The sequence below is a fragment of the Salvelinus sp. IW2-2015 genome, linkage group LG4q.1:29, assembly GCF_002910315.2.
Source record: "Salvelinus sp. IW2-2015 linkage group LG4q.1:29, ASM291031v2, whole genome shotgun sequence".
NCBI classification, from domain to species: domain Eukaryota; kingdom Metazoa; phylum Chordata; class Actinopteri; order Salmoniformes; family Salmonidae; genus Salvelinus; species Salvelinus sp. IW2-2015.
The window spans coordinates 71,957,832-71,970,678 of NC_036842.1; the positions used below are offsets into that span (position 1 = coordinate 71,957,832).

At 41.3% G+C, this 12,847-nt stretch overlaps 1 protein-coding gene across 1 annotated transcript in view; it reads right to left on the reverse strand.

The window, feature by feature from the left end:
• The window catches only part of LOC111960994 (inositol 1,4,5-trisphosphate-gated calcium channel ITPR2-like), a 162,637-nt gene that overhangs the window by 61,377 nt on the left and 88,413 nt on the right, over positions 1-12,847 (reverse strand). The window contains exon 38 of the mRNA XM_070443090.1: positions 2,021-2,126. Coding sequence (XP_070299191.1) covers positions 2,021-2,126 — 106 coding nt within the window. The remainder of the gene's footprint in view (positions 1-2,020; positions 2,127-12,847) is intronic.

Here is a 12,847-nt window from a genome sequence, read left to right on the forward strand (position 1 = left end):
TGCTCAATTTCCACATTATATATTACAAGATTTAGTTGAGGTTTATGGTATGGTGAATGATTTGTCCCAAATACAGTGCTTTAAGTTTTAGAAATATTTAGGACCAACTGATTCCTTGCCAGCCATTCTGAAACTAACCGCAGCTCTTTGTTAAGTGTTGTAGGGATTTAACTCGCTGTAGTAGCTMATGTGTATGGTGTTGAGTCATCCGCATACATAGCCACACTGGCTTTACTCAAGGCAAGTGGCATGTCATTACTAAAGATTGAAAAAAGTAAGGGTCCTAAGACAGCTGCCCTGGGGAATTCCTGATTCTACCTGGATTATGTTGTAAAGGCTTCCATTAAAGAACACCCTCTGTGTTCTGTTAGACAGGAAACTCTTTATCCACAATATAGTAAGGGGTGTAAAGCCATAACATATACAGCACCAGTCAAAACGTTGGARACACATACTCATTCAAGGGTTTTTCTTTAATTTAACTATTTTTCTACATTATAGAATAATAGTGAAGACATCAAAACTATGAAATAACACATATGGAATCATGTAGTAACCAAAACAATTGTTAAAGAAATCAAAATATATGTTTTATTTGAGATTCTTCAAAGTAGCCACCCTTTGCCTTGATGACAGCTTTGCACACTTTGAGCCAGCAAAGTAGGCTTTACTATTCTTGAGAAGCGAAATTACTTTTGCTTCCTTCCAGGCCTGAGGGGGCACACTTTCTAGTAGGCTTAGATTGAATATATTGCAAATAGGAGTGGCAATATTGTCTGCTATGATCCTCAGTCATTTTCCATCCAAGTTGTCAGACCCCGGTGGCTTGTCATTGTTGATAGACAATTTTTTCACTTCTTCCACACTCACTTTACGGAATTCAAAACTACAATGCTGGTCTTTCATAATTGGATCAGTTATACTTGGATGTGTAGGTTCAGCATTTGTTGTTGAAATGTTATGCCTACATTTGCTAATCTTGCCAATGAAAAAATCATTCAAGTAGTTGGCAATATCAGTGGGTTTTGTGATGAATGAGCCACTTAATTCAATGAATGATGGAGCCGAAATTTAAGGTGCTCCAAATCTTTTTACTATCATTCTTTATGTAATTTATCTTTGATTCATAGTGTAGTTTCTTCTTATTCAGTTAAGTCACATGATTTCTCAATTTGCCATATGTTTGCCAATCGGTTGTGCAGCCAGACATATTTGCCATTCCTTTTGCCTCATATCTCTCAACCATACAAATTTTCAATTCCTCATCAATCCACGGGGTTTTAACAGTTTTTACAGTCATTTTCTTAATGGGTGCATGCTGATTAGTAACTGGGTTAAGCAATTTCATAAATGTGTCAAGTGCAGTATCTGGTTGCTCCTCATTACACACCACAGACCAACACATATTCTTTACATCAACAACATAGGAATCACTACAAAACTTATTGTATGACCTCTTATACACTATAGTAGGCCCAGCCCTTGGAACTTTGGTTTTCCTAGATATGGCTACTATATTGTGATCACTACATCCAATGGATTTGAATACTGCTTTAATGCAAATTTCTGCAACATTAGTAAAGATGTGATCAATAGATGTCGATAATTTAATTCCTGTGCTGTTTGTTTATAGATTACAGCCTATGAGTAAATAACAACCTATGATTACAGCCTATGAGTAAATAACAACCTATGATTACAGCCTATGAGTAAATAACAACCTATGATTACAGCCTATGAGTAAATAACAACCTATGATCACAGCATATGAGGAAATAATAACCTATGATTACAGCCTATGAGTAAATAACAACCTATGATTACAGCATATGAGGAAATAATAACCTATGATCACAGCATATGAGGAAATAATAACCTATGATTACAGCATATGAGGAAATAATAACCTATGGAGGCAGGCTACCAGTAAACAATAATGCATGTTATCTGCTCACTCCCCACAAGTAACAGGGAGTATTGTTAAGGTATAGTTGGGGTTAATCGGGGTCGTGTTTAGTACCTCCAAAGCCTCCAGCCGAGCTGTTCCCGCTCCCAAACTCTGATTTGGAGAGAAGCCTTTGATTTCCAAAGTAGCGAGTGAGGAGAATATGCCTTAACACATTTCCCTGCAGGAGGAGAGAAATTGAAAAGATTAAATCCACACCAGAATGCGTCTGTTTTATGCCAGACAGAAACATGAACACAGGCAGGCAGGCAGGCAGGCAGGCAGGCAGGCAGGCAGGCAGGCAGGCAGGCAGGCAGGCGCACACACACGGTGAGGTTCGCTCATTGTTTGTGCTTCCCATCAACAACCAGACACCAAAGAAAAACATATTTTCAATGCTTAATCAATCATGACACAAAGGTTTCATCCCAGATGGCTCCTGTAACCATTATAGTGTGCTACTGTTGACCAGAACCCATAGGGAATAAGGTGCCACTTGGAACACAGACATATTCTTAGTCTTTCCATGTATCAGAGTTTATTCATAGAAGATAGCTTTTGCCATTGATACAGAATGACAATACTATGCCGGCCATATTGAGTGTGTTCATGAGGGGCCTTGGCCATTCTAGGAAATAGCTTTTATATCTGTGGTACATCCTACACACATGCTGTACACTGTGGCCATACGGTGCCAATATTCCACTATTGGTTTCATATAAAATGATGACATCGCGAGTGAGATCGTTACATAAGTAACATGGATGTAATCATTCAAATTGCATTCTAGGATGAAGCGACTTCTTCCTGTGAGAGAGAAAGAAAGAAGGGGAAGAAGGAAACTGAGCTGAGCAGTGTGCTAGGAACAGATCCTGTGCTTCCCATGGGAGAACACACAAGGATGACTGAGTGTATGTGTTACATAACACCTGGTGGTGGCTGGCTAGGAAATCACGAGGGAAGCCAGACGGAGAGCGGGGGTTCTCTCTCTTTCTCTCCCTCTCTCTTTTAGTTTGCGCCTCTGGGTAGAGACTCCACGTGTGACCTTTGCCCTCTAGAGAGACACTGAAATAATCACCCACTCTCTCCGATTGCATAATATGCATGTGTGACTGACTGTTAAAACTTGTCTGGCATGTAGAAAACATGTATGCTCAAGAGACTCACTCTTTTTTACTACCAAGATGTATTATTTAAGAGCACAGCAAATGAGGGATGGATGGAGAGAGGGATGGACACAGGGGTCAGCCCGTTTCCATGGTAAGTACCACAGAGAGCTGTGTCATGACAAACAACCAACCTTTCTCGCATGGGATCCCACAGAGAGGAGGAAAAAAAAATGAAAAGGTAAAAGTGAAGTTGATCAAAGGTTCAGTCCAGAGAAAAGTTGAGCTGAAGCCCTTCAACTAAGTGTTCTGAGGAAAGGAGCAGTGTTCTGGTAGAGAGAGAGCACGTGCAGCTGATATTCCCCATCTCAGTAAACACTAACTCATCTGCAGTCAGCACTGACGACCGACTGCCTGCACTGTCTGGCTGAGAGCGGCGTCTCCACACAGGTTTGCACACAGAAACAAACACAGAAACACACAGACCCTTCATTGATAACAGATGATGATATCAGTGAGCCAACTCGGCTCATTCCTACTCAAATCAGACATATAGACATGTACACAGAGCGCAAACGAACACTGAGCTGTCTTTTAAGGCAACAGCAATACGTTTCCTTTTGATTGATTGCAGATGGAATCGTGTTTGACATTAACATTTCTACTTTTATAAAAGGAGACGTCTGTCTTGCGCCATTCTTTCACACAGCCTAAAAGAGAGGTAGAGTGCAGCAGGCAGGGGGTTTGAGGTGTGGGGCTCCCCAGTCTCTCACCCTACCTCCCTCCCTGCCTGCCTAGATGCATCCCCCTCAGGTGATGCAGTCTGCTGGCCAGCTCTGCAGAGGGAGGTGGAGAAAAGAGCAGGATAGAGAGAGAGAGAGCGAGAGATAGAGGGAGAGTCGTGCCAGCCTGACTCATCTGTCTGCTGCTGCATGGAGAGAGAGGGAGGGAGGGAAAGAAGATCAAGCCTAATGGGTTTTTAAAATGTGCGCCGGCACGCCACACTGCGGCTCTGGGTGTCCGAGGTGGAGATGAGCAGTTCGCCAAAACCTCTATCCGCCCCCAAACTCAACCACGCCTCCCTCCCTCTCCTCTCCATACATCCACCTCGTCTGGAGATGTCTCCAACTCTGGCTGGACAGCAGAAGAGAGGGAGGGAGAGAGAGAATGCGGGCTGAGCTCACCTCTCCTCCATGCTTGTTCAGGAGGTCTCACGTCTCAGGCAGGAGGCTGGGAATAGAGCCCCAGCCCAAGACAGACAAAGCTCCAGGCTCTCAGGGGAAGCTAGTGAAAGCAGAGCCCAGCAACAGAGCATGCTCTTGGAGTCAGACTACGGTCAATTATAGGTGGTACTACCGGGGCCAGCCAGGGAGGGGAAAGTTAGAGAAGTTGCAATGAAAAAGTTGGCTGAAGATTTTCCAATCTGAGTTCTTGCTTGTGCAAAGTGTGAAAGTCTCACCACAACAGACACGAGGTCTCACAGGCCAGGGCTCTAATTCATAAAGTGTCTCAGAGGCTGACTGATGTAGAATCTAATTAATTAGATGTGGGACCTGATCCTACATAAGCACTCCTACTCGTTTTATGAATATGGGCCAACTCAATTAGAATCAGTTTAGCAGATTACATCAGAATGAATAAGATTTTATGGGTAGGGGGTGGATCTGATCCTAGATCAGCACTCCTAGTCTAAGATGCTTTGTGAACACAGACACAGGTGTCTATTGATAGCAGAGGGGAAACACTGGTCTAGTGTTACACTAGAATGTGTGTGTGTGTGGCTCCTGTTAAGGTGTTTCCACATGGCTGAGCAGGAGCAGAGACAGGAAGCAGGGTGGATCAACTTACAGTAAGTATGATTGGAGGGAATACAGTCTGTGTAACCGGCCCTCTGGTGTGCTGTATCATAGCATTATTCACCAGCTTACTAAAGTATAGGCTATTGATCCAATAACAACCATGAGAAGCACTGAAAGGAAAAGCAGATCAGAGGATGTTCAACGTCAGACAGAACATTCAACAGATCGTTAGATTAAGCATTAATTCCCATGCTCCATGTTTTCTTAAGTCTTTTAGTCTGAGAACATAGGAAGTTTACAATCAAAACTCAATTCAACTTACTATAGGCCTACAGTACATATTTACATGCTCCTTATTTCCATATGAAATTTGTAGGATGTAATGTGAACAATTATAAAGAGAGTCACTGATCCATCACATTTCATATCATAACATTGGTGTTATGAAATGCAGCCAATGTCCAAAAACCAAACAGAAACCAAATGAAATCTGAGCGTGAACATCCTGCCCATCCATATCACCTAGTTGTGAGACGCTGCTTCAAAAGACAAATGGAGGGGGAAAATCAATGCACCTAAAATCTCTTCCTGTTTGGGCATGAAACCTATAGCAACACTACAGCAATCCTACAGCAATGCTATAGCAACACTGGTAACTCTATAGCAACACACCATCAACGTTACACCAACATTACAGCCATCAGACCGGCTGTGAGGGAGTCTAAAACACGYTGATGGGAGCTGTTAGGGATCAGTGCTGTCGTTGCTCCCTGGACAAGAGGACCCGAGAGTGACTTCTCTCTCTTCACTCTATGCAATCTCTTACATCATCTTAGTCTTCATCTCTCTACCTTCCTATCTTTGTCTTGCTTTATTTTCTGTTTCTCTCTACCTTCTTCCTTAGCGGACCCTGCCTGCACCCCACTCTCTAGCTGTAGTCCTGCAGAACTCTGCTCCCTTCATGTGGCAGACCACTCGCCCGTTCTCTGCCAGCTTCACTATTATACCGACAATGGAAACATATTCAAATTTTAAAGTGTTTTCCGCTCAACCTATTGTTGTCCCAATCCTGTATAGCCAAGCACGAGTTCAATGGCATAAACATACTCATAGCTCTGATAGTCAACTCCATCAACCCCTTGGGGAAGAATCGAATGGACCTGGAACTCAAGGTTAGCATGCCTCCCCACACACACACACACACACACACACACACACACACACACACTTTTCCTTATATTGTCTCATAGCTCATTGTCATACTCCTCGCTACCGTTTTAAATTATTTCTCCCACAAAGAGGTCAGGCAGCAAAACAACTTAACAGCTGCATGTGAGAGCAATTGGTCAGATTTGTGATTTTTAGACAAATAGCAGAATGAGCGCATAAACAAAGCATTCCTCCAATGGCTGACCCTTTGCCGGCAGGTTCACTTCGGAAGTGGCGCATGTGATTCGCTAACATTGTTAGATAGGTTCACGGCATAGGGTTTGTTTTTGTCAGGAGGACTGTGTGATGACCAGCGGTTATATGGTAGGGCACCAAGCACACACACAGACACCCCTATCGTTGCACGCACACACATTCTGAATGTTCTGATTTTAAAGTTCAGCTCCAATTAAAGGCACAGTAAACTGCATCTAAATGATGTTGAGAATGATGAGAGCTCCCTTTATTCATAGATGGAAGCCTGGGTCCTTATTCAAGCATCTTATAGTAGGAGTGCTGATTTGGGATCAGTTTWAACCTTTAGAWCTTAATGAATGAGATTACATGGCCAAGGGAGACCTGATCCTAGTTCAGCACCCCAACTTTGAATACGGTCCCTGCAGAACTCAAGCCACTTATCCATCCATTCACATGTACAACTTCTCCTCCATAGATTTGAGAATACTTGGAATAGGAAGTGTGTTCAGGTGGCCTGAGATGCAATTGAGAGGCATCTCTACAGCATGGTTTCTTGAAGTATGGGTCGGGACCCAAAGTTGGCCCTAGGTTTGTGAGAGGTGGGTCGCGGGTTATGAGAAAACATCTATAATCATGCAATATTTCATCATTTGGAAGACCATTTGGGTCATGGGAGAACAGTCAATTTCTCATTAGGGTCTCGAGCTTAACAGTTTAAGAACACCTGCTCTACAGGAGACCCCCTGTGCCTGCAGGAGTCACGGGCGAGACAGGTAAACATGTGCTGGTCCATCACCATGGAGACCACAGAGTCAGAGAATGATAGAGAATTGAGGGGAAAACCCCAGCCAAAAGAAACACACACACACTAGAAAAACAGACACAAAAGCAAATGTCCAAAAAGCACACACACTTAAACACCCATCTCTGAAGCCCCTGAAAAGGGTGACATTTTCTCCTCACAAAGACAGAACACTTAGTGTCAGGGAGAGTCTAGGTTAGGGCAAGTCAGGGGTTAAGGCCTGTCTGGTATCAGTGACTGAGCCAACGCTGCCCTGGCTGGCTGCATGTGAATGAGCGGATGAGTGGAGGGATGAAGCCATTTTACACTGCGTGACGCATCGTGCTTGTGCCTGTGTGTGTACAACGCCTTGCAAAAGTATTTAGACCCCTTCGATTTCTTCACATTTTTCTGTGTTAAAGTGGGACACAACATTTCATTTTTTTGTCAACAATCTAAACACAATACTCGGTCAAAGTGGAAGAAAAATGCAAAAACTAAAATATAGTAATATAGTTTGCATAAGTGTTCAGCTCCCTGAGTCAATACGTGTTAGAAACATCTTTGGCATTGATTACAGCTGTGAGTCTTTCTGGGCTTGTCTCTAAAAGCTTTGCACACCTGGATTGTGCAATATGTACCCATTACTCTTTTCAAAATTCTTCAAGCTCTGTCAAGATGTTGGCGATCATGGCTAGACAGCAATTTTCAAGTCTTGCCATAGATTTTCAAGCAGAATGAAGTAAAAACTGTACCTTGGACACTCAGGAACATTCAGCCTTCTAGGTAAGCAAAAACAGTGTAGATTTAYCTTTGTGTTGTYGGTTTTTGTCCTGCTGAGAGGTGAATTCCTCTCCCAGTCTCTGGTGTAAATCAGACTAAAGCAGGTTTTCCTCTAGGATTTTGCCAGTGCTTAGCTACATCTCGTTTATTTTTATCCTGAAAGACTCACCAGTATTTGCCGATGTCAAGCATACCCATACCATGATGCAGCCACAACAATGCTTTAAAATGAGGCAGTTACTCAGTGATGTGTTATGTTGGATTTGCCTCAAACACAATGCTTTGCATTTAGGGCAAGAAGTGTATTCCTTTCCTGTGTTTTTTAAAATTGTATTACTTTAGTGCCTTGCTGCATACAAGATGCATGTTTTGGAATATTTGTATTTTTCTTTTCACTGTCATTTAGGCCATTATTGTGGAGTCACTGCAATGTGTTTGGTCCATCCTCAGTTCTCTCCCATCACAGCCAATGAACTCTGTAGCTTTTTAAAATTACCAATGGCCTCATGGTAACATCCCTGAGCAGTTTCATTCCTGTCCTGTAGCTCAGTTCAGAAGGATGACTGTATCTTTGATGTGTCTGGGTGGTTTAATACATAATCCACTTGATMTCAGTGCTGCTTTTGACCTTGTTGATCATAATATACTGTTGATGAAATTGTTTTTTATGCATTTCATAACACCTCACTAAGACGGTTATTGGTGTTTTTAAATCACTGATGAAGGATTTTGAGACTGATTCCCTGACCTGTCAAMGTTTTTAATTTGCTATTTTATGATTTTGTTATACTCTTGTGAATTCTATGGTTTTTACTAGATTACTACGCTCTTGAAAAAGAGATTTCAAATCTCAATGAGGCCTTCCTGGTTGAATAAAGGTTAAATAAATACAATTCAAATAAACAGTTCTGGTTTCTYTTGACAAGATAGTTTAAATTCATAAATGATGCCTATGCGGAACCTCAATCTGTATGCTGTGGTGTCCCATAAGGCAGTTGCCTAGGACCTCTTATGTACTTGCTGTATTCAAATGACCTCCCTRGGGTGCTCTCCAATCCTATGGCAACCATGTTAGCTGATGATACCACGGACTATGTAACAATCAATTCTGTAGGGCAGCTAAAAGAGGCTCTTTAAGCTGACATGATAAGTACTTCAAATTGTATCACCCAAAACAAATGAGTGCTAAATACAAAGAAAACCAAGGCAATGCTGATATGTACGAAGAGGAGAAGGAAGAAACTACCCTCCTTACAGCGAACAGTTGGCGGAACACCCATAGAAGAGGTTTCAGAGACTAGGCTGTTAGGTGTGCTGCTAGACAACAGTATCTCTTCGTGATTACACATTTCACAGCTCTGCAACAAAATCACCAGCACCTCCTATATGCTCAGAAGGATTGCAAAATATATGACAGAGCAAATTTTTTACAGATCACACAAGCTCTCATCCATAGTCAAATGAACTACTGCTCTGTCGTCTGGAGTAATYCAAGTGTTGGTGACCTAAAGAGAATGCAGATAGCACAAAATAAGGCAGCGGTAATCATTCCGCAATGTGGTTACGAGAGGTCTTCCATAGAATTACATAATGCACTCGAATGGCTGACTCAAGGAAATTCTAAAAATAATATACTAATCCTTTTTCATAAAATTCACCACTCTGAAAGACCAAACGCTATCCATGATAAACTGGATATGGTCAAAGACAAACACTCTCGTAACACACAGAGCAGAACCAAGCCCACCTATAGATCACCAAAACCAAATTAGATTGTAGCTTCAGGGCAGTAAAGTCCTGGAACTTCTTGACAGAAACTCACCAAATAGTTGTTTTAAGAAGGGGGGGGGGTGGGGGGGGGGTTGAGGGGGTATGTCTGGGAGTGTAACTCGTAATATGTATACTGTAGGTAATAGGAATGTGGCTTTTGTTTGTATTTTTGTGCTTTTACTTTTTTTTTTGTAGTCCTTCTAATTTCTGTATGTTTTTTACATTTCTTAGGAGGACTCTTGGAGACTAGCCTGAGGCTAAAAGAGTTCCTAATCAAATTAATTCAGAGATATTTTTGTATTTTATAATATACAAACCAGTCAAAGGTTTGGACACACCTATCATCTCAAGGGTTTCTTCTTTATATTTACTATTTTCTACATTGAAGAACAATAGTGAAGACATCAAACTATGGAATCATTTAGTAACCCAAAAAGTGTTTAACAATTGACTGACTTCATGTCTTAAAAATTATGGACTGTCGTTTCTCTTTGTTTATTTCAGCTGTTCGTTCTTGCCATAATATGGACTTGTCTTTTACCAACATAGGGCTATATTCTGTATACCACCCCTACATTGTACAACACAAGAATTGGCTCAAAACACTTAAGGAGGAAAGAAATATCACAAATTACACGTTTTTGGTTTACATATTTCCATGTGTGTTATTTCATAGTTTGATGTCTTCACTATTATTCTACAATGTAGAAAATAGTAAAAAGAAAGTAAAACCCTTGAATGAGTAGCCGTGTCCAAACGTTTGACCAGTACTTGTGTGTGTGTGGTGTGTGTGTGTGTGTGTGATGTGTGTGTGTGTATATAACATATACAGTTGAAGTCGGAAGTTTACATACACTTAGGTTGGAGTCATTAAAACTTGTTTTTTCAACCACTCACCAAATTCTTGTTATAAACTATAGTTTGGCAAGTCGGTTAGGACATCTACTTTGTGCATGAACACAAGTCATTTTTCCAACAATTGTTTACAGACAGATATTTCACTGTATGCACAATTTCCAGTGGCTCAAAAGTTTACATACACTAAGTTGACTGTGCCTTGAAACACTTGGAAAATCCAGAAAATGATGGCATGGCTTTAGAAGCTCCTGATAGGCTAATTGACATCATTTGAGTCAATTGGAGGTGTACCCTGTGGATGTATTTCAAGGCCTACCTTCAAACACGTGCCTCTTTGCTTGACATTCATGAAAATCAAAATAAATCAGCCAGACTTCAGAAAAAAATGTAGACCTCCACACGGATGTTCATCCTTGGGAGCAATTTCCAAACGCCTGAAGGTACCACATTCATCTGTAAGAACAATAGTACGCAAGTATAAACACATGGACCACGGAGCCATCATACCGCTCAGGAAGGAGACGTGTTCTGTATCCTAGAGATGAATGTACTTGAGCGAAAGTGCAATCAATCCCAGAACAACCAGCAAAGACCTTGGAAGATGCTGTAGGAAACAGGTACAAGTATCTATATCCACAGTAAAACGAGTCCTACATCGACATAACCTGAAAGGCCACCAGCAAGGAAGAAGCACTACTCCAAAACCGATAAAAAAGCCAGACTACGGTTTGCAACTGCACATGGGGAAAAGATCGTACTTTTTGGAGGAATGCCCTACGGTCTGAGAAACAAAAATAGAATGTTTTGCCATAATGACCATTGATATGTTTGCGGAAAAAGGGGGAAGCTCGCAAGCTGAAGAACACCATCCCAATCGTGAAAGACAGGGTGGCAGCATCATGCTGTGGGGTGCTTTGCTGCAGGAGGGACTGATGCACTTCACAAAATAGATGGCATCATGAGGGAGACAATTATTTGGATATATTGAAGAAACATCAAGACATCAGTCAGGAAGTTAAAGCTGGTCGCAAATGGGTCTCCAAATGGACAATGACCCCAAGCATACTTCCATAGTTGTGGAAAAATGCTTAAGGACAACAAAGTCAAAATATTGGAGTGGCCATCACAAAGCCCTGACCTCAATCCTATAGAAAATGTGTGGGCAGAACTGAAAAGCGTGTGCGAGCAGGAAGCTCAAACCTGACTCAGTTACACCAGCTCTGTCAGGAGGAATGGGAAAAAATTCGCCCATTTACGGTGGAAGCTCGTAGAAGGCTACCTGAAACGTTTGACCCAAGTTAAAAAATTTAAGGCAATGCTACCAAATACTAATTGAGTGCATGTAAACTTCTGACCCACTGGGAATGTGATGAAAGAAATAAAAGCTGAAATAAATCATTCTCTCTACTATTATTCTGACATTTCACATTCTTAAAATAAAGTGGTGATCCTAACTGACCTAAGATAGGGGAATTTTTACTAGGATTAAATGTCAGGAATTGTGAAAAACTGAGTTTAAATGTATTTGGCTAAGGTGTATGTAAACTTCTGACTTCAACTGTACATATTACCTCAATMATTTTATACTTCAGTTTATTTAAGTAAATCCTTTACACTTTTTCTGAAAACTGCATTGTTGTTTAAGTAAGCATTTCACTGTACGGTCTACACCTGTTGTATTCGGCGCATGTGACAAATAACATTTGATCCTATTTGATTTGCTGTTAGTGGACTATCATTTGTTTTTCAARGGGACAATGACCCAACACCTCCAGGCTGTGTAAAGGCTATTTGACCAAGAAGGAGAGCAATCGAGCTGGGCATCAGATGACCTGGCCTCCATAATCACCCGAACTCAACCCAATTGAGATGGTTTGGGATGAGTTGTGGACCGCAGAGTGAAGGAAAAGCAGCCAACAAGTGCTCAGCATATGCGGGAACTCCTTCAAGACTGTTTAAAAAGCCTTCGAGGTGAAACTGTTTGAGAGAATGCCAAGAGTGTGCAAAGCTTTCATCAAGGCAACGGGTGGCTACTTTGAAGAATATAAAATAAATTGATATGTTTAAAACTTTTTTGGTTACTACATGATTCCATATGTGTTATTTCATAGTTTTGATGTCTTCACTATTATTCTACAATGTAGAAGTTTGTAGTTATGCACGCTCAAGTTCAGTTTTTTTGTCTTATTTCTTGTTTGTTTCACAATAAAAAATATTTTGCATCTTCAAAAAGTGGTAGGCATGTTGTGTAAATCAAATGATACAACCCCCCCCCCAAAAAAAATCTATTTTAATTCCAGGTTGTAAGGCAAAAAAAATGCCAGGGGGGAATACTTTCGCAAGCCACTATATGTATACATACAGTACACACACACTTTGTTTTTTTTGCATATACTAT